The sequence below is a fragment of the Girardinichthys multiradiatus genome, chromosome 21 (genome assembly GCF_021462225.1).
Source record: "Girardinichthys multiradiatus isolate DD_20200921_A chromosome 21, DD_fGirMul_XY1, whole genome shotgun sequence".
NCBI lineage: Eukaryota > Metazoa > Chordata > Actinopteri > Cyprinodontiformes > Goodeidae > Girardinichthys > Girardinichthys multiradiatus.
In genome coordinates, this window is record NC_061813.1 from 34,331,304 (window position 1) to 34,353,469 (window position 22,166).

At 38.6% G+C, this 22,166-nt stretch overlaps 1 protein-coding gene across 2 annotated transcripts; it reads left to right on the forward strand.

Annotated features, from left to right (window-relative positions):
• The first annotated feature begins 2,997 nt into the window (after positions 1 to 2,997).
• Positions 2,998 to 19,356, forward strand: adgrg2a (adhesion G protein-coupled receptor G2a). Of its 2 annotated transcripts, XM_047350190.1 has the most exons (15): positions 2,998 to 5,127; positions 5,237 to 5,355; positions 5,435 to 5,571; positions 5,660 to 5,816; positions 7,633 to 7,788; positions 12,469 to 12,591; positions 12,867 to 12,909; positions 12,991 to 13,094; positions 13,242 to 13,366; positions 13,472 to 13,740; positions 13,833 to 13,932; positions 15,882 to 16,168; positions 16,273 to 16,374; positions 18,351 to 18,470; positions 18,556 to 19,356. In XM_047350190.1, exons 1-15 carry the CDS (start codon positions 3,252 to 3,254, stop codon positions 18,654 to 18,656), a joined length of 3,819 nt encoding a protein of 1,272 aa, XP_047206146.1. In that variant the 5' UTR covers positions 2,998 to 3,251; the 3' UTR covers positions 18,657 to 19,356. The 2 variants fall into 2 exon arrangements, with proteins under 2 accessions (XP_047206146.1, XP_047206147.1); XM_047350191.1 differs by lacking the exons at positions 15,882 to 16,168; positions 16,273 to 16,374.
• The last annotated feature ends 2,810 nt before the right edge of the window (positions 19,357 to 22,166 follow it).

The following is a 22,166-nucleotide window of genomic DNA, read 5'->3' on the forward strand; positions in this document are numbered from 1 at the left end:
CCAGCAACAATTACACAACAACCTACAATCCTACAACACCCAGCAACACTTACACAACTGCCTACAGTGATGCAACAATCACTGAGAATCACACAACAGTATACAATGCTACAAACCACAAGAACAATCAGACAATCCACAATGCTACAACACCCAGCAACAATTACACAATAACCTACAATCATACAACACTCACTGAGAATCACACAACAGTCTACATTGCTACAAACCACAACAACAATCAGACAACAATCCACAATGTTACAACACCCAGCAACAATTATACAACAACCAACATGCCTACAACACCCAGCAACAATTACACAACAATCAACAAGCCTACAACACCCAGCAACAATTACACAACAACCAACACGTCTACAACACCCAGCTACAATTACACAACTGCCTACAATGATACAAAACTCACTGAGAATCACACAACAGTATACAATGCTACAAACAGCAAGAACAATCAGACAACAATCCACAATGCTACAACACCCAGCAACATTTATATGATAACCTACAATCATACAACACTCACTGAGAATAACACAACAGTCTACATTGCTACAAACCACAACAACAATCAGACAACAATCCACAATGTTACAACACCCAGCAGCAATTATACAACAACCTACAATCCTACAACACCCAGCAACAATTATACAACAACCAACAAACCTACAACACCCAGCAACAATTACACAACAACCTACAATCCTACAACACCCAGCAACACTTACACAACTGCCTACAGTGATGCAACAATCACTGAGAATCACACAACAGTATACAATGCTACAAACCACAAGAACAATCAGACAATCCACAATGCTACAACACCCAGCAACAATTACACAATAACCTACAATCATACAACACTCACTGAGAATCACACAACAGTCTACATTGCTACAAACCACAACAACAATCAGACAACAATCCACAATGTTACAACACCCAGCAACAATTATACAACAACCAACATGCCTACAACACCCAGCAACAATTACACAACAATCAACAAGCCTACAACACCCAGCAACAATTACACAACAACCAACACGTCTACAACAGCCAGCAACAATTACACAACTGCCTATAGTGATGCAACAATCGCTGAGAATCACACAACAGTATACAATGCTACAAACCACAAGAACAATCACACAACAATCCACAATGTTACAACACCCAGCAACAATTATACAACAACCAACAAGCCTACAACACCCAGCAACACTTATACAACAACAAACAAGCCTACAACACCCAGACACAATTACACAACTGCCTACAATGATACAACACTCCCTGAGAATCACGCAACAGTCTACATTTCTGCAAACCACAAAAACAATCAGACAACAATCCACAATGCTACAACACCCAGCAACAATTACACAACAACCAACAATTCTACAACAGCCAGCCACAATTACACAACTGCCTATAGTGATGCAACAATCGCTGAGAATCACACAACAGTATACAATGCTACAAACCACAAGAACAATCACACAACAATCCACAATGTTACAACACCCAGCAACAATTATACAACAACCAACAAGCCTACAACACCCAGCAACACTTATACAACAACAAACAAGCCTACAACACCCAGCAACAATTACACAATAACCTACAATCATACTACACTCACTGAGAGTCACACAACAGTCTACATTGCTACAAACCACAACAACAATCACACAACAATCCACAATGTTACAACACCCAGTAACAATTATACAACAACCAACAAGCCTACAACACCCAGCAACACTTATACAACAACAAACAAGCCTACAACACCCAGCAACAATTACACAACAACCAACAAGTCTACAACACCCAGCTACAATTACACAACTGCCTACAATGATACAAAACTCACTGAGAATCACACAACAGTATACAATGCTACAAACAGCAAGAACCATCAGACCACAATCCATACTGATACAACACCCAGCAACAATTACACAACAACCAACAGGTCTACAACACCCAGCAACAATTACACAACAACAAACAAGCCTACAACACCCAGCAACAATTACACAACAATCAACAAGCCTACAACACCCAGCAACAATTACACAACAACCTACAATCCTACAACACCCAGCAACACTTATACAACAACAAACAAGCCTACAACACCCAGCAACAATTACACATCAACCAACAAGTCTACAACACCCAGCAACAATTATACAACAACCAACAAACCTACAACACCCAGCAACAATTACACAACAACCTACAATCCTACAACACCCAGCAACACTTACACAACTGCCTACAGTGATGCAACAATCACTGAGAATCACACAACAGTATACAATGCTACAAACCACAAGAACAATCAGACAATCCACAATGCTACAACACCCAGCAACAATTACACAATAACCTACAATCATACAACACTCACTGAGAATCACACAACAGTCTACATTGCTACAAACCACAACAACAATCAGACAACAATCCACAATGTTACAACACCCAGCAACAATTATACAACAACCAACATGCCTACAACACCCAGCAACAATTACACAACAACCAACAAGCCTACAACACCCAGCAACAATTACACAACAACCAACAAGTCTACAACACCCAGCTACAATTACACAACTGCCTACAATGATACAAAACTCAGTGAGAATCACACAACAGTATACAATGCTACAAACAGCAAGAACAATCAGACAACAATCCACAATGCTACAACACCCAGCAACATTTATATGATAACCTACAATCATACAACACTCACTGAGAATAACACAACAGTCTACATTGCTACAAACCACAACAACAATCAGACAACAATCCACAATGTTACAACACCCAGCAGCAATTATACAACAACCTACAATCCTACAACACCCAGCAACAATTATACAACAACCAACAAACCTACAACACCCAGCAACAATTATACAACAACCTACAATCCTACAACACCCAGCAACACTTACACAACTGCCTACAGTGATGCAACAATCACTGAGAATCACACAACAGTATACAATGCTACAAACCACAAGAACAATCAGACAATCCACAATGCTACAACACCCAGCAACAATTACACAATAACCTACAATCATACAACACTCACTGAGAATCACACAACAGTCTACATTGCTACAAACCACAACAACAATCAGACAACAATCCACAATGTTACAACACCCAGCAACAATTATACAACAACCAACATGCCTACAACACCCAGCAACAATTACACAACAATCAACAAGCCTACAACACCCAGCAACAATTACACAACAACCAACACGTCTACAACACCCAGCTACAATTACACAACTGCCTACAATGATACAAAACTCACTGAGAATCACACAACAGTATACAATGCTACAAACAGCAAGAACAATCAGACAACAATCCACAATGCTACAACACCCAGCAACATTTATATGATAACCTACAATCATACAACACTCACTGAGAATAACACAACAGTCTACATTGCTACAAACCACAACAACAATCAGACAACAATCCACAATGTTACAACACCCAGCAGCAATTATACAACAACCTACAATCCTACAACACCCAGCAACAATTATACAACAACCAACAAGCCTACAACACCCAGCAACAATTACACAACAACCAACAAGTCTACAACACCCAGCTACAATTACACAACTGCCTACAATGATACAAAACTCAGTGAGAATCACACAACAGTATACAATGCTACAAACAGCAAGAACAATCAGACAACAATCCACAATGTTACAAGATCCAGTTACAATTACACAACAACCAACAAGCCTACAACACCCAGCAACAATTACACAACAACCAACATACCTACAACAGCCAGCAACAATTACACAACTGCCTACAATAATGCAACAATTGCTGACAATCACACAACAGTATACAATGGTACAAACAGCAAGAACAGTCAGACAACAATCCACAATTCTACAACACCCAGCAACAACTACACAACAACCAACAAGCCTACAACAGCCAGCAACGATTACACAACTGCCTACAATAATGCAACAATTGCTGACAATCACACAACAGTATACAATGGTACAAACAGCAAGAACAGTCAGACAACAATCCACAATTCTACAACACCCAGCAACAACTACACAACAACCAACAAGCCTACAACAGCCAGCAACAATTACACAACTGCCTACAATAATGCAACAATTGCTGACAATCACACAACAGTATACAATGGTACAAACAGCAAGAACAATCACACAACAACCAACAAGCCTACAACACCCAGCAACAACTACACAACAACCAAGAATCCTACAACAGGCAGCAACAATTACATAACTGCCTACAATAATGCAACAATTGCCGACAATCACACAACAGTATACAATGGTACAAACAGCAAGAACAATCAGACAACAATCCACAATTCTACAACACCCAGCAACAACTACACAACAATCTATGATGCAACAACACCCAGCAACAATTACACAACTGTCTATAATGCAACAACACCCAGCAACATTTACACAACAGAGCATACAATAGTCTACAATGCTACAACACTCACAACAACCTACAATACTACGTCACCCAATGACAGTAACACAACTAACAATGCTGTAGCAGTACACAATACAACTGCACTTGATTATTCTACCACTTTGTTTTTGGCAACTAAGACTTCTGTCAATTATACAACAGTAACCAAATCTCCTCAAAATGTATCAACTGTATTCAACATCACTATCGCACCGATTATAGAACCACAACAGAATACAACCACTGTCAACATAAACACAACGGTTGTAGCCGTTACTACAGAAGTAAGCAGAACTACACACCCAAACTCAACCACAGAAAATACGACTTCAGATGCTGAAAATGACAGCAGCTCAACCACAGCTATTAGCACTATTCAAGTAACCAAACCATTAGGTTCCAACTTAACAACAGCTAATATGTCAGTTGACATATTTGCCGAAACCACACATGGTCCAACAACAAAAAGCACAACTACTACAAACGTATCTTCAAGTACTAGGAAAACAACTCTCCCAACGACCAAACCCACAACAAGCACAGTTGTCAGTAAGTAAAGCTTCAAATTTTTATTTTTGGTCTGAATAAAGAGAGTTTGGTGGAACAAAGAGAAAGTCATTGAGGTTTATAAATTATTTGGTTGATCCTTTTTTTTGAGGGACTGGAACAACATTGATGACCACTGGAAAGACAAATACTAGTGCAATAAATAAGGAGGAACTGGCAAATGAGTTGCTGAAGCAAACACAAGATGTGTCTAAGCTAAACTCCTCCCAGGTAAAATGATTATGGAACTGAATACTGTTCTTTTTGTGAACTCTGGGTGTATAGCTTTGTAATTTAACAACCGTTTCAGGTGTCTAACATGGTGAGGAACATGGAGAAACTTCTGGAGGAACCATCTGTCTCTCAATCAGTGGGACAAAACATCATTAATATCATAAGCAACCTCATGAATGCTGACCCAGAGGTTCTCTCTGGATCATCAAATAGGTATGACTGATATACTCTTCAAACATCAATACACAACTACAGATGTTTTTATTCTTTGTAATGCATATATTTTCTTTGCTGATGACAGGCTGATTCAGCTGGTGGATAATCTGGGTCTGAAGTTGGAAGTCACTGGTGACAGTGGCATCCTGTCCTCAACATCTCTGGTTCTGGCAGTAAGGAGGGTGAATGGGACCAACTTTCCTGAAACCTCTGTTGAGATTTTTAACACTGATAATGTACAGGTGAGCCCGTAAAGAATGTGGTCATATCTTGTTGTCTAATTTAAACATGCCAACTTGCCTACAAATCATTGTATACAAATGTTCTTAATCTAACGTCCATTTATTGAATCCAAACCCTCATTATTTCCAGTATTTTGCAAAGTTGTTACTACTGTTGAAAACAGTGTTGGTGATTTTGCTCTTGGTCATTAGATGTTTGGGTACAAAATGTAGCCATCTAACACAAGATGTTCCTAAAACACCATGCATCATTAAATAATTGCCAGTGGGACATTCCTTACCCACTTTGATAAAAGATTTTTTATTCTACTCAGTGTTCTCATGGTTATATATGATTTTATCAGTCTAATTACAGTATGATTAGGAGCCTAATTTAGTATGTAGGAAACTCTACAAAACACAGGCAGGCAGCTCCACTGTCATGCCCAGCCTGTGTGTATGTTTAGTGCTTGTGTTTTTGTTTATTTTTACCTAGTCTGGTTCTTTGTTTACCTTGTGTTTTGTGTTTATTATGTTAATTGGTCTCACTCACTCTGTCTCCCTGCAGTCTGTTCTACACCTGTTCTTAGTTTCCCCTGATTACCTGGTCTTGTTTTTCATTGGTTCTCCCTGCATTTCCTGTTTGTATTTAAGTTCCTTAGTTGCCTTTGTTCCCCGCTGTGTCCTGATCGTACTTATCGCTGTGTCCTGGTTGTACTTATCTTTGTTCCCGGTCGTACCTGGTCATGTATCCTATGTCCTGGCCTGGTTCTAACTCACCATTATTTGTCTCCTGGCGTCTCCTTCTCTGCACTTTGGTCCTACCCACAACCACTCACCATGATATCCACATTAACCAGGATCCGTGACTACTTAACAAACAGACCTCAGTTTGTGAGACTGAAGGGTTGTGTGTCTAACCAGGCGGTCACTAGCACAGGAGGACCACAAGCGAGTGTACTCTCACCCTTCTGATTCACTCTTTACATCTCTGACTTTTGGTGGAACCCACAATCTTGTCCTCAACAGAAATACGAAGAAGACTGGATGAAAGATGAATGAAAGACTGACTATGTTGAAGTGGTGCACTACTCTGGGGCATGGTGTGGAAACAATCATCTCATCTTGAATGTAAACAAAACAAGCTACATGACTGTGAAGTCATATACAAGTAGAGACCAAGCAGACTATATTTCTTGAGGCAGCTTTGGTCCTTCAGTGTTTATAACACGATGTTGCAGATCTTCGAGAACTCTGCGGAAAGTGCAGTCTCATCTGTTATGATTTGTTGGGCTAGCAACATCAGAGCCAATGACTTAAAAAGTTAACAAGAAGGTTGTGTCCATTTTGCGGAGACTATCCTGGAGCTTCTAGCCCTGATTGTGGAAAGAAGAATGCTTAATGAAATGAAAAACATAATGATCACATGCTGTAATTAAACAGTGTCTTCAGTCAGAGGCATCTTCAGATCTGCTGCGACACAGACTCCTTGAGCAGATCCTTCCAGCCCACAGCTATTACCATCTAAAATAACTCTGAAGAAAGTTCAATGAGGAGTCTAATGACCCTTTAGGATAAAACAACGTAATGTTGGATTTGTATGTAATGTAAATGTAATCTTCCTTTTCTTTCAGCTTTCCCTTTCAGGGGTCGCCACAGTGAGTCATCTGTCTCCAACTAATCCTATCTTATGCATCTCAAGTATCTCAGTCTGGCCTCTCATGTTTTATCTCCAACACATCTAACATGCATTGTCCCTCTGATGTGCTCATTCCTGATATTATCCATCCTCATCACTCCCAAAGAAAATCTCATCATCTTCATCTTTTTTCTTCAGCTCCGAGGTGTCAACAGGTCTCAAGTCAAAAGGTCAGCTCCTGCTTTGGGCTCGGTGGACTTGCCCTCCTCCCTTACAGCAGGTCTCAGTCCTGAAGAGAAGCAGGAGGTCAACAGAGTCCAGTTCACTTTCTACATACATAATTCATTCTTTAAGGTATATTTCTGCTCTTAACTTCTCTGGGTTTATTGTACCTTCCTTGTTTATTCATATATGTTTGAACAGTTTGTCACCTTGAAACCACACATTTCAATGTATTTTATGGGGATTTGCATATGATAGACCAACACAAAGCAGTGCATGATTGCAAAAGTGAGGGAATACAGTGCCTTGCGAAAGTACTCAGCCCCCTTGAACTGGTCAACCTTTTGCCACATTTCAGGCTTCAAACATAAAGATATAAAATTAAAAGTTTTTGTAAAGAATCCACAACAAGTGGGACACAATCATGAAGTGGAATGAAATTTATTGGATGTGTCAAACGTTTTTAACAAATAAAAAACTGAAAAGTGGGGCGTGCAATATTATTCGGCCCTTTTAGTTTCAGTGCAGCAAACTCACTCCAGAAGTTCAGTGAGGATCTCTGAATGATCCAATGTTGTCCCAAATGACTGATGATGATAAATAGAATCCACCTGTGTTTAATCAAGTCTCCATATAAATGCACCTGCTCTGTGATAGTCTCAGGGTTCTGTTCAAAGCACAGAGAGCATCATGAAGACCAAGGAACACACCAGCCAGGTCCGAGATACTGTTGTGAAGAAGTTTAAAGCCGGATTTGGATACAAAAAGATTTCCCAAGCTTTAAACATCCCAAGGAGCACTGTGCAAGCAATCATATTGAAATGGGAGGAGGATCAGACCACTGCAAATCTACCAAGACCTGGCCGTCCCTCTAAACTCTCATCTTGAACAAGGAGAAGACTGATCAGAGATGCAGCCAAGAGGCCCATGATCACTCTGGATGAACTGCAGAGATCTACAGCTGAGGTGGGTGAGTCTGTCCATAGGACAACAATCAGCCGTACACTGCAAAATCTGGCCTTTATGGAAGAGTGGCAAGAAGAAAACCATTTCTCAAAGATATCCTTAAAAAGTCTCGTTTAAAGTTTGCCACAAGCCACCTGGGAGACACACCAAACATGTGAAAGAAGGTGCTCTGGTCAGATGAAACCAAAATCAAACTGTTTGGCCACAATGCAAAACGATATGTTTGGTGAAAAAGCAACACAGCTCATCACCCTGAACACACCATCCCCACTGTCAAACATGGTGGTGGCAGCATCATGGTTTGGGCCTGCTTTTCATCAGCAGGGACAGGGAAGATGGTCAAAATTGATGGGAAGATGGATGGGGCCAAATACAGGACCATTCTGGAAGAAAACCTGTTGGAGTCTGCAAGAGACCTGAGACTGGGACGGAGATTTATCTACCAACAAGACTATGATCCAAAACATAAAGCCAAATCTACAATGGAATGGTTCACAAATAAACGTATCCAGGTGTTGGAATGGCCAAGTCAAAGTCCAGACCTGAATCCAATCGAGAATCTGTAGAAAGAGCTGAAGAACACTCACGAACGCTCTCCATCCAACCTCACTGAGCTCGAGCTGTTTTGCAAGGAAGAATTTCAGTCTCTCGATGTGCAAAACTGATAGAGACATACCCCAAGCGACTTGCAGCTATAATTGCAGCAAAGGGTGGCGCTACAAAGTATTAACGCAAGGGGGCCGAATAATATTGCACGCCCCACTTTTCAGTTTTTTATTTGTTAAAAAAGTTTGACACATCCAATAAATTTCATTCCACTTCACGATTGTGTCCCACTTGTTGTTGATTCTTCACAAAAATTTGAATTTTATATCTTTATGTTTGAAGCCAAAAATGTGGCAAGAGGTTGAAAAGTTCAAGGGGGCCGAGTAATTTCGCGAGGCACTGTATGTTTCTCTATGTGCCATAATGCACATATATTAACATACATACAGTACATAGCCATATACAGATTGTGTAAATATTCAGTCTAACCCTCTTTAACTTGTCCATATATGACCACTTGAACATATTTTATATCTAGAACGATCTTGAACATTGCTTAACATTATTAATCCAATGATTCCAGTATATGTATAGAAATTCAGATGTTTTTAGTGTTATTTGACAAATAGGCAGTTTAAATTCAATTCACCCCCCAAACTGTGCTTTCCATCTTTGTAAGAAAAACTCTTTTTAATGCCACTAGGGAGAAAATAATTTGCTCTACTAATTATTTGTGTTGTCAAATCCGAACCATGTCAGTGAGTTTTATTCTTCTTGATTTTAAACGTAGTGCATATGTATGACCTCTATCAGGGGGAATATGATTTATCCTTATTGCTTTTACTGCAAAACTGTTATGATGTACAGAGCTAAGTAGTTCCCCTTACCTATGTACAACAATTTAGATATGACAGAACTAGTGCACGGTATAACATGTTGAGGCATTTGTGGTTCACAACATTATTTCCTTTATTTAATACAGAAATGCTTCTTGCAGGGAGGTTTGCAGCTTATTTTCTCAATAATATTAATTATGGAGGAATTTATTTTCATTTACTCGTTCGATATATACTCCATCTATGTATCTCTAAAGATTCTTTGTGTGCTTGTGAGGTAAGATTAATTTGGTTTTATTTAGGTTTAAAAAATGACTACTGTCAAGCCAATTCTAAGGTAATTTTGTTCTGCTAATGTAAATTTTTCAGCAGTCCTAAGAAAATTGTGTCACTATAAAAATAATTTATCTGCAGAATGAAGATTTTTTTAATCAATACAGAACTCTGAGGAACATCACAAGCAACACCCAAGCATGTTGATCAATGTTGTCCCAACTTTGCAAATAATTTTCTATGTCTTAAGTAGCTTCACATCCTGTTCAACAAAGAAAGCCCACTTAGCTCTAGGATTTTACTTCGTTATTCAGTTTTACTCTTGATCATATCAAGTGTTTGCCTGGTGTAAATAAATTGTCCAACTGCAAATTGTTCATTATTTATAGCATTGATCTAAACCGTTCGACTATACTTCTGGCTCTATGTTTAGTGTTTTTGTGCTACTGGAAGGTGAACCTTGATCCCAGTCTGAGGTCTTTTGCAGCTTTAAAGCGGTTGTCTTCCAGTATTACCCTGTATATACCACCATCCAGTTTCTCTTACATATTTTTAAGAGCTTCCCTGTCCCTGCTGATGAAACGCATCCCCACAGCATGATGTTGCCACCATTGTGTTTTACCACAGGGACGGTGATGTCCAGTGTTAGTTACATTTTTGTCAGGATGTGGTTTAAGAGGACCCTAGGATGTAGACAAGCAGGCAGAGATGTGGTGAGTAGGTTTTCCAAAAGAAAAGTTCACAACAAGCAAGTGGTAGCAAAGGCAGACGTGATAAATGGGCTGGTCTGGCTTACAGCTGAGGACATGGACAGGCTTGGCAAAACAGGTTTAGCATGACAACAATGTTGGCATGAACCGAGCAGAGTGAATATATCCACAAAGGGTAAACAAAACAGCAGAGTATATATGGACAGGACACAGAGAACTGATTGGCATTAAACAGGTGGACCAGATGAAGTTGATTGCTTTGGCAGAGGCAGAGAATGAAAACAAAACATGGTGGAACAAAGTAGAAGTCCAAAGACACAATCTAACTGGGAACACCTTACAGAAATAAAACAAATTGCATCAAGAACAGAATACAAGAAACATAAGAAACTAAAGCACCACCTGGAAAACATGAACAGAAGCAAGATCCAAAACACAACTTGGACAACAAAATCAGAGAAAAACCCAAAACAAAAACTTAAACACCCTCAAATCATAACAATTTTGAGCTCATCTGACTAGAGCCCCTTCTTCCACATTTTTACCGTGTCTCCTACATGGCAAATGAAAAACTGCAAGCAAGACCTTTCATGGCTTTATCACAAAGGCCAGATTTGTACATTGCTACTTCCGTTTGAACAATCCACTTCGACCTGCAATGAATCAAGGGATAGGGCGGGCCATGAAGGATACACCTGACCCATCCTTCAAATCTGGGGAAAAGAAGGACAGATTTGTCAGCCGCATTTGGAGGAGTGTTCGCTATCACGTAATCAGCCTACAAGTATGGCCTTCGAAGGATGCAGTCCCTGAATTTGGACACTGCAATAGTGAATGTCATCCCTGAATCGGTGAATCTATGTTTGAGAAATCTGTTGCATTCCCAGATGTGTGACGCAAAATTTTTTTTAATACAACAAGATATATTTTTAAAGCAAGTCAATTCAGTTTCAAACCATTAAAATCAGTTTCAGTTTATAAAAATTAATTTTCACATCAATTTAATTTCAAATTATGCAAATACAAATTTAGTCTGAGCAATTCAGATTCAGTTTCTGATGGCCCAAGTTTCTGCTCATATTATACATCGGATTTTATTTTAGTGTCTATGGATAAATACAAATTCACACCCAATTTTTTGTATTTTCTTTTTATAAAATATTCTAAAATCCATTATCTTTTTCCTTCCATTTCACAATTATGCTCTACTTTTTCTTTGTCAGATCAAACCCCAATACAATACATTGAAAGTTGTGGTTGTAACATGAAAAACTGTTCCAGATGAATGAAAAGTTCAAGACGTTTGACACTTTTTACAAAGCACTGCAGTTCATTTCAAAATATTATGTTTTACTAAGTTAAAGATTTTACTGTCCTTATAAACCCGCTCACAGATCTACCTTTTAGACATGCTTGACAAACTACTCAGATAGAAAAGTGCTGTTTTAAAAGATTTCACCCATAGTTTATGGCTTTTGCAGGATTCTTCTGTAGGACACCAAACAGCTGTCAGTGCTGTTTTAGGGTCCAGTGTGGCTAATCGTTCAATCTGCAATCTGAAGGAGAACATCACATTTACCATCATGCACATGAATTTAAGTCAAGTAAGTATAGGTAATAAGAATACTTGAGAATTTCAATAGTTTTCTGCCTCAACCCACTCTAATAATTAAGTGGTGATGGCTCCACAGTGCAGTTTATTCCTTCAACACAGATTTTCGCTGTAGTACAGCTGGCTTCTTGCAGAAGGAAGTCATATCAATGTAAACGCAATAAAACAAATTCGGAAGGAAACAAAAAACATAAAATTTGTCAAGGTTTAGCAAAAACACTCCCAAAGAAGCTTATTAATTACCAGTTTCACTTTCTTGGTTTGCAGGAAAACATCACATCATGTGTATTCTGGAATTTCACTAAGAACAGTGAGTGCAAATATTTAGGTCTGTTAGGAACCTTAAAAGACTCTTGAAATGATTCAATATCTAATACTTTTCTTGTTTTAGAGAACGTAGGAGGCTGGGATGAAACTGGATGCTCTGTCGTCATCGCCACTCCAGAATACACGACCTGCAGCTGCAATCATCTCACCTCCTTTGCAATACTGCTGGTATATCCCCACATGTTTCTAGTTCGAAAAATAATAGAAAAGTCACAAATTGGAGTAGCCTAATAACGTCTCTGTGAGGAACTCAATAGAAGAATTGTCTGATTATTTTTTGGGGTTCACCTCTTGTCTGTTTTTACTTTAATACAGGATTTGTCCAGAGAGGGAATAACTGACCGTCAGCAGGCAACAATTTTGACCTTCATCACCAACATTGGCTGTGGAATTTCTACTGTTTTTCTAGCCGTCACCCTGATAACATATTTGTTGTTTGAGTAAGAATACCAACTATTTACGTCAATCAAAATACATAGACTACTACACAGAAATGTATATTTTGTTTATTTCTGTAGACGGTACTGATGAATCTGTCTTTGCAGAAAACTGCTCCGCGATATTCCAGCCAAGATCCTGGTCCAGCTCTGCTTTTCCCTTATGCTCCTCAATCTGGTCTTTCTGCTGAATGGATGGCTGTCTACCTTCAAACCTGAAAATGTTTGCATCAGCACTGCCTTCTTCCTGCACTACTTCCTGCTGTCGTCATTTACTTGGGCGGGACTTGAGGCTCTGCACATGTACCTAAGCATTGTGCAAGTTTTCACACCCTACCTGAGTAGATACATGCTGAAGTTCTCCCTAATGGGCTGGGGTAAGAAATGTCAAAAGTGGGCTTCAAAAGTTATATATTTTTACTATTAATTTTACTGACAACCATCTTTCTCTAATTATTGTGGCTGCCAGGTATTCCTCTCATCGTGGTGGTCATTACCATATCGGTGGACAAAGACAACTATGGTCTGGTTCAATTTGGAAAACATGAAAATGGGACTACTGATGACTTGTGAGATTTGTGGCACTTATTTCATTTAGTGAAAATTATTTTTCTCCAATTTAATCATTACTTGTTAACGTAACATCTGTTACCAGTCTGCCTTGAACCAATTGTAAATAAAATCCAATAATATACACTGACATTTTCTTGGAAACCTTGATGTTAAGACATCAGCCCTGCAAATTCAAAATGTTCTACTAAATAGATTCTGATATATAATATAAACTTTCCTGTTTCCCAGGCTGAGGGCTGCCGTTTTAGCTTTTCACAGCCTTATCATCCTACAAACACTATGAGTTATTGCTGGAGCTAAGTTCTATCATAGCTGGTAATAATCACTGTCATCCTCAGCAACACAAATGAACAAAACAACCTAAAATCGTTACTGCTATAGCTTCTACCCATTAAAGTTCCCACTACTGCTAAAGAGTTTGCACATGGAAGCTTTAAACTGCTACATTTCTAAACTACTGTATCAACTAGCGGCTCTGCAGTGCTAATGCTAGGTGTACAAGAACAACAATAAATAAAGTTGTTTATTATTAGTTCACAGGAAACCCAAAAAGATTATTTCAAGCAGTTGTTTTCTAGTCAATACATGGATCATAAACAATCACATGTATTCTGTCCCTAAGTGTGTGAGAAAAAAAATGTTTAGCTTGTGGTAATTCTTTTTTGTGTTAAAACACCCCCATCTAGTGGCTTCATGAGGTATATTGTTTAGGTCAAGCTATTTTTGTCTCAGTGTGCACATGGAGGAAGACAGTGAAACATGGTAGTTGTGTTGTTCGTTGTGCGTGCTTGATGCAGGGTGATCTGTAAGTGTTTTTTGCAACAAAATTGGAGTACATGTAAGAATGCAACTCCAGGTTAAGATGTATTTGTAATTAGGTATGCTGCTAAATGTTGAACATGCTGTGTTGAGTGGCTATCAGCTAACAAGCTAATGATGTTAAGAGTAGTTACCTTCTTTCAACTTTGATGGAATAGTTTTAAGATAGTGAAAGTATTGGTGAATTTTACCCAAATATTGTGAATGTAATATTTCCAAGAATGAGAGCACTACAGGTTGAAATATATTTTTGTTTCTTTGTATTTTCTTTTAGTTTCACAAAATGTGGTTTGATTCAAAGCTCTTCATAGTCCTGGACCATTTGTTTAGCTCGCTGCCTAAGTTATGTAGTGACACATAGCTGAGGGCAGAAGAACATGAGTGTTCAAGCAAAAACTCATGGTAGTTTGAAATTACTATGTTTTTTTTTACTTTCTCTAACAGCTGGTTGTGATGCGGTTCTATTGCTAGCCAGTGTGAAAGAAGAGCGATAAGTGGAAATTTGCTTTAGATTTTATTATTTTTGTTATTTTGTAACTTGTAGCAGCTAGCTGTGTTGTAGTGCTACAGCTAGCTTGTATAAAAATAAGAATAAGATAAGGGTCGTAAATAATCACACAACTTTGAAAGCAATGGTTCTTAAGTAACAGTTGTGAAACTAAAAAGTGCAAAGAAGGTTTGAACTACTTCACTAACTTGCTGTAAGGCTAGTTTGTAGATGAAAAGGGATAGCATTCAGAGATTTGAGTTGTTTTTTTTATTTCTGTCGTCCTTTAATCAATAAATAGATAAAAAACATCCCCAAGTGTTAAACTGCTACTTTTTAACGTAAACAATTGTGTAAAGGTATGTTTTTGCTTGTAATTTACATGCAATTTGCATGCAAACACACACGTAACCTTTTTCTAACAAGTTCTTTTTTCACAAGGCATCACATGTATTGCTTTATGGTTCAGAAATCAAGATTTTGGAAGATGGTGGCATCACAATTGACTTTGTGTTTTAAGCATGTAGGCTTCCTAAAAAAAAAAAAAACACAATAAGAATGGCTGTTATGTGTAGCAATCTTCACTGCTAGCATACCCTTTTGAACCCACATTTAGCATTTTTGTGTCTCTCCCTGTAGCTGCTGGCTGCGTAATAACATCGCCTACTATGTGGGTGTGGTCGCCTACTTTGTCGTCGTTTTTCTCTTCTGCCTGGTGGTCTTCATCGCCGTTATGGTCCAGCTGTCTCGGATCAAGAAGCAGAACCCTCACAACCAGTCTCCCAACAGGAGTACAATGACTGACATAAGAAGCATTGTTGGACTTGTCCTACTGCTTGGCCTCACTTGGGGCTTTGCTCTGTTCACCTGGGGTGCAATCAGACTCCCTTCTTTATACCTTTTCACTATATTCAACTCTCTGCTAGGTGAGAGCTGGTTTGAAATGTTGTATTCCACTCCTAGATTTATCACAAATACCTTTATGAAACAAAAAAAGCTAATTTCTAATTGATTAAAATGTCCTGTGTAGGTTTGTTTGTCTTCGTTTTCCACTGTGCGGTAAAGGAGAACGTCCGCAGGATGTGGAGAACATATCTGTGTTGTGGAAATATGCGGCTGCCTGAGAACCTAGGTTGGTCATCTAGACTGAACAAAGATGAGACACATCAGGCTTTCAGAGGATTCTATCCTTAGAGATTTTAGATAGAAATACCAGTTCATCAAGTCTGCAAACGAAATCCCAAATCAGATATTTTAAAACTTTACAACTTAGTTTACTTTTCAATTCACTTGTTTGCAATTTGCCCAACAGTAGTTTGTCCCTCTATGGTCCAACTGAGGAAGTCGTCAAACTAGCTTACCTACCCACACTTACTTGTAGCATAAATGGCTCATTGAAGGGTCCCCGTTTCCTAAGCCCTTATAAGAAAATCAAACCAATAACTTACATGTACATCTGAATATCGTGAAAAAGGTTAATTGTCTTTTGTCGCTCATACAGAAAGAGAAAGTCATGTTATATAAATTCATGAAACAAAGTGAAATATTTCGAGCCATTTATTTCTTGTAATTTTGATGATTATGGCTTGAAAACCTAAAATCAATGTGTCAGAACATTTTAATATTACATAAGATCAATAAAAAAGGATATATCAATGCGGTGTACCATGGAGGCGATCAGCCTGTGGTTCTGCTGAGGTGTAATGGAAGCCCAAGTTAATCTGATAGTGGTCTTCAGGTCAAATACATATTGCTAAACCTTTTCCTTCCACTGAACTTTCAATGAGTATGCTAGGACACATCACTTTGTGAACAACCAACTACTTTAGCAATGAAACTTTGTGGCTCACCCTCCTTTTTATGGACATCTGTCCAGTCAGTCAAGTCTGTCTATTTTAATGTATAATACTCTAAATTTCACTTTCTGAAGTGTGTGACAAAAAATATTGAGCTTTTTCACAATTTTTTAGGCATACCTGTATGCCCTCATGCAGTGTTGTGAATGATTAGCTTGTGCTGTGGATATTTAACCTAAAAATCCTTTCACAATGACAACTGGAAGGACTGAGGAAGGACACAAAAGGTTATAGGACCTCAACAAATCTGGCTGCCCTTATGAAAGCTTGAGTTTTGGCAGTTTGCTGGTCTGGACAATAAAGGTGCGTTGACACGGTGTTCAATACTGGTCCTCAGGACCTACTGTCCTGCATGTTTGAGGTGTTTCCCTGCCTTCACACTTCTTGCTTAAATAAATGAGTGATTAACAGGCCTTGCAGCACTTGATGGCTGCTGAAGAGGTAATACAATCATTCAATTTAGATATGCTGGAGCTGGGACACATCTAAAATGTAGAAGGGCAATGGGTCCTGAGGACCAGGATTAAAAACTAGGGATGTATAGCTCCATCTCAGACTAAACAGGCCTCAGTTACCTGTCAAATGTTAAAATTTGTGAAAGTGTTTTTAGAAGAAGACTGAACAAGCATTGGTTGCATGGATGTCTGGCCAGTAGAAAGAGAGAATTTGGCAGTAAAACCTACAGTTAATCCCACAATTATTCATACACCTAGTCCTAGGATCTGAGCACCTTGCTGTCATTGAGTTAATCATTAATTTCTCTGTACATCAACTGTCAAACCATCAGTCTAACAGTTGACTCTTGGCCCAAATTGGGTCATCAACGGAACAACGATCCATGAAATTGCAAAAAGATATCTGTAACTCAATGGCTGGAAAATAACAAACATCAATGGCCTAGTAAAGTCCAGACCTCAACCTGATTGAAAATGTTTGGTGGGACCTTAAGAGAGTTGTGAAGAAACAGATATTTGGCAACTTAAATTAGCTAAATCAATGTCTTAAAGAAGAGTGGGCCAAAGTGGCTCCACAATGATATGAAAGACTAATAAAATTGGGCAAAAACTGACTATAGAGTTAGTTTTAAATGCTATTGAAATATGGAGTATACTTAGTTTTTTCCATTATTGTACTGAAAGTCATGAAAATTGGCTGTTTTCCCCTGCTGTATATAGCATCGCACCAGCTGTCATTAGGAACCTTAAATAAACTCACTGAAAGCCTGATTTGTGTACAATTATTTTCTCCACAGAATGGAGTCGGACTGCCACCCAGAACAACAAGATGTTGTCGGTGGTCATGGCTACCACCTCGGCTCACCAACAAAGCAACCGTAGCTCCTCCATCGGCAGCAACCTCACCTACAGCAGCAGTATGTCTTGTTGTACGTTACCTCTTCCTGTCTGTGCAGCAACTACATTCCTGCTACATATTTTTCCATGTTTGTTTCCCCTCAGGCTCAGTGTTTGTGGACAGTGGAATATCGGACCGCTCAAACAGCGATGTTGTCCTCCATGAGTTTCACAGGCGGAGCCTGTCTCTGCAAGGCGAACCCTGATGAGGAGGCCGAGCGCACCATCAGAGATTAGTGATCTATTTCGGACTGAAAATTAATAGTAGGTGCACCCAATCCTCAGGGTTGCACAAGATGAAGTCTTTAAAGATGAAATGAAGGAAGAAAATAGTTCCACATTAGCAGAGGTATGGCTTGTTTATACCTGAAAAATAGAAGTATTTTACTGTGAGCCATGACTCAATCTTTTCCTAAATAATATGATCATGACATTGTTTTAACTGTGCAAGTAAGATGAAGAGTAGTACTCTGTAGTGTAAAACAGATCCTTCTAGCATTTTATTGACTTTCATGAGGCTGTTTTGCTGCCCACCCTTTTGCTCTCTTTAAACTTACATAACCTTAACAAACTGCCAATGACTCTTAGCACAAGCTTTAGATGCAGAAAGGTGACCCATCTAGAAAATGTACACATGCCAAACTCAACTACTAACCTTGTTAATCAGTAATTGATAAGAAGGATTCTGCGTAGTATAGGACAAAATTGTCTTTTACAATGCTGTTTAGTTTGCAGCCACACAGAGTTTATATCTTGTTTGGGTTACGGTACAGCCTTGATTTCTATGCAGAATGAATATAAATAATCTTAAAGTGGTGATTTTCTTCTTTTGCATAAGAAGAAACTTTCACAGGTGTATGCACATCACCTACAAAAGAAGATAATAAAACTTAAACTCACAACCTGTCTGCGCGTTTGATCTGTTTTTGCATCAGAGTTGCCTGGTGGTATTTTAGCTTCTCAAATCAAACACGTTTTAATGGGCAGCTCAGCAGTTGCGCTCCCGCCGGCTTGTTGTTGAACCTCTAGCAGAGAAAATCGCCTCATGCCAGCCCAGCGTCGGTTGATTCGCAGCCGATTAGGGTTGGCAGCTGCTGGCAATTAAAAAGTTTTACACAAGCAGCGCGACCTCTGAGGTTAACCATGGGAAGGAGCAATGCTGCGTGAATAATGGAAAGATACAGGCACCAACGTTACTGTGAATGAAAACAAAATGCCGTTTATTTCAGTTTTTAATGTCCTGTCCTTGTGGTGTTAGGAACTTTAGTAAGTATTTCGGTTTAAATGATTCCAAAGAATGCAAAAGTTATTGATTTTTATAGTGCTTATGCCCTGCGCAAAATAAATTAACTTTTTCAATGTTAGTTAACTTTTTCTCACTAATTGTGTAACACCTGTTTTTACTTGGCTATTGTATAGATCCACCGGTGTTTGGGTTTGGTTCTCTTAATTTGTGTTTTGATCATTTTCTTTGCTGTTATGTTCTTGCCTTATTTAGTTAATTTCTTTATGTTTAGTTTCTTGGCTTATTCTTGTTTTCTTGTACTTTGAATTATTTCCTCTTAGATCTCTGTTAGATACTTCCCCTGGATCTCTTTGTATCTCTGTTCAGCTCCTCTGTGTTAATTAGTCTTCCTCCCTCAGCTTCTCTGTCTGTCTTCTGCCTCAGGTGATCCTCATTATCCCCTGATTGCTCACACCTGCATTCTGTCATTCTCCACACTTCCCTCAGTAAATATGCTCATTGATTTTCATTGTTCATTGCTGCATTCTTCCAGTCACCTCATGTTCCTGTTCATGTTCCTCATACATGTATTTCATGCGCCATTTTTTCATATAGATATTGTAAATTCTGTTAATTGTCTTATTAAGGATTCATCATTTCAGCGCTGTGCCTCTGGTTCTGCCTGCATTTGGCTCGCTCCTAAAACCAATTCATGACAGTAATCACCTTCATCTGTGTATGTAAATACCATTTTTCTTTGTTCTGTGTCCGATCTTATATCCAGTAAATATTCAAGGTACCTGTAGTTTTTTTCTGTTCTTCTTTTTTTAATTGACTTTATACAGAAATTTGTAGTTTTTTTTTTTTTTTTTTTCTCCTTTCATACCTTCTTTGACAAGCTCTTCTTTCCACCAGATGTCAGTGTAATTCCACACCATTTTTTCCCCCATTTTTTCATGCAGTCTCCTGAGAAATCTGCTCCTTTCACAAAAATACAAGATTAACTGTGGAATACAAAGTACAAAAACTCTATAGAATACAAATAAACATGCTGGATGACATAAAAAAAAAATTAGCAGTCTGATTTACAAAATGTTGCAGAAGGTTATTTTCCTGTTAGATTCTGACAAGCTGTGTGATGAATAAGGTTGCTCACTTATCTAATTAACTTGCAGATTTCACTAACTAATCACAAGGGGAGATATATTTTTCCTTTCCTGTCATGAGTTTTAATTAGATTTAAAGGTTAACTTTTTGTGCAGCTGTGAAAGCCGACTGATGAGAGCAGCATGGGGAGGAAGGAAAGATGTCAAACACAGATGAGTGCAATGAAGTCAAACATTTTATTTATAAATGATAGTTTTCATAAGTCACCTCTGCTTATACATCAACAAATAAGCTTACAAAGAACTCCACTGACTATATGGTGTGCTATCACATTTAAATCATCCCTCTGATCTCTATTATTGCAGGGCATCAATTTTTAATGAGGGTCAAATGAAAAGTCCATCTCTCCCTGGGGGCTGCAGTTCAACACCAGAGCCATTTCCATGCATGCAATAAATGTAGGTCATCATTTTGTTTTAGAAAATATCATTATTTAATAATGAAATTCATCTGATTATTACTGGATACTCAGATTTGTCGTCAGAAAGTTTAAAATCTCTGAGAAACAGCTTGTATTTGATGTCGAAGTGTTAATCTTTTGCACCTGAGCAGTTTGTTCTTCTGATTTCCCAGCTGCTGCTAAAACACACCTTCCCCTCATGTTGGTACTTAACATGTGTGCACTTGCACAGCCTCAATGTGGATGGATTATAGCTTTAGAGGAAGAAAGTTTGCAATAAGCTTTTAGCTCAACTTGTACCTATTCTAGTTCATATTGCAGTTTTCCAGACATCATTCAGCTCCTTTTGCACAGTGAGGTTCAGCATCTATTAGATCCGATTGTTTTGAAATGTTACATAAAAGACTGATTTAAGGTTTCAGGTTTCACGCCTTTTAGCTTCTAGAAACCTATGAATAACAGGTTTTATTTGATGTCAGTTCTCTAAATTAGTCACAACCAGGGCTGGACTAGTAATTGGGCATACCAGGCAAGGGGCCAGGGCATTTTTGAGCAAATATTCTTTTTTTTTTGGAACCAATTGTCCCATAATAAATTGTCCCAGTCACATCGCTTATCAGTCCCCACCCCTGCATCACCATTAACCACTTTGCATTCCTTTCCCTTCCTGTCCTGCCTCATACTTTTTCTCTGTTTTGTTACAACAGAATAGGTGAACACTTGGGCCCTGTTTACACAACAATCCATTGAAAACACATTTTTCTTTTACTATTTCTGTTAACACATTAAGACATTATTTTTGATATCTTCTTTTGTGGGCTTTAAACTGGAACAGAATAACAGGACCTTGGTTTATACTCACTGTTCCAGTCCTTGCAGGAGGCGACTTGCATCGGGAGTGCACTCAGGAGGGCTATTCCAAGG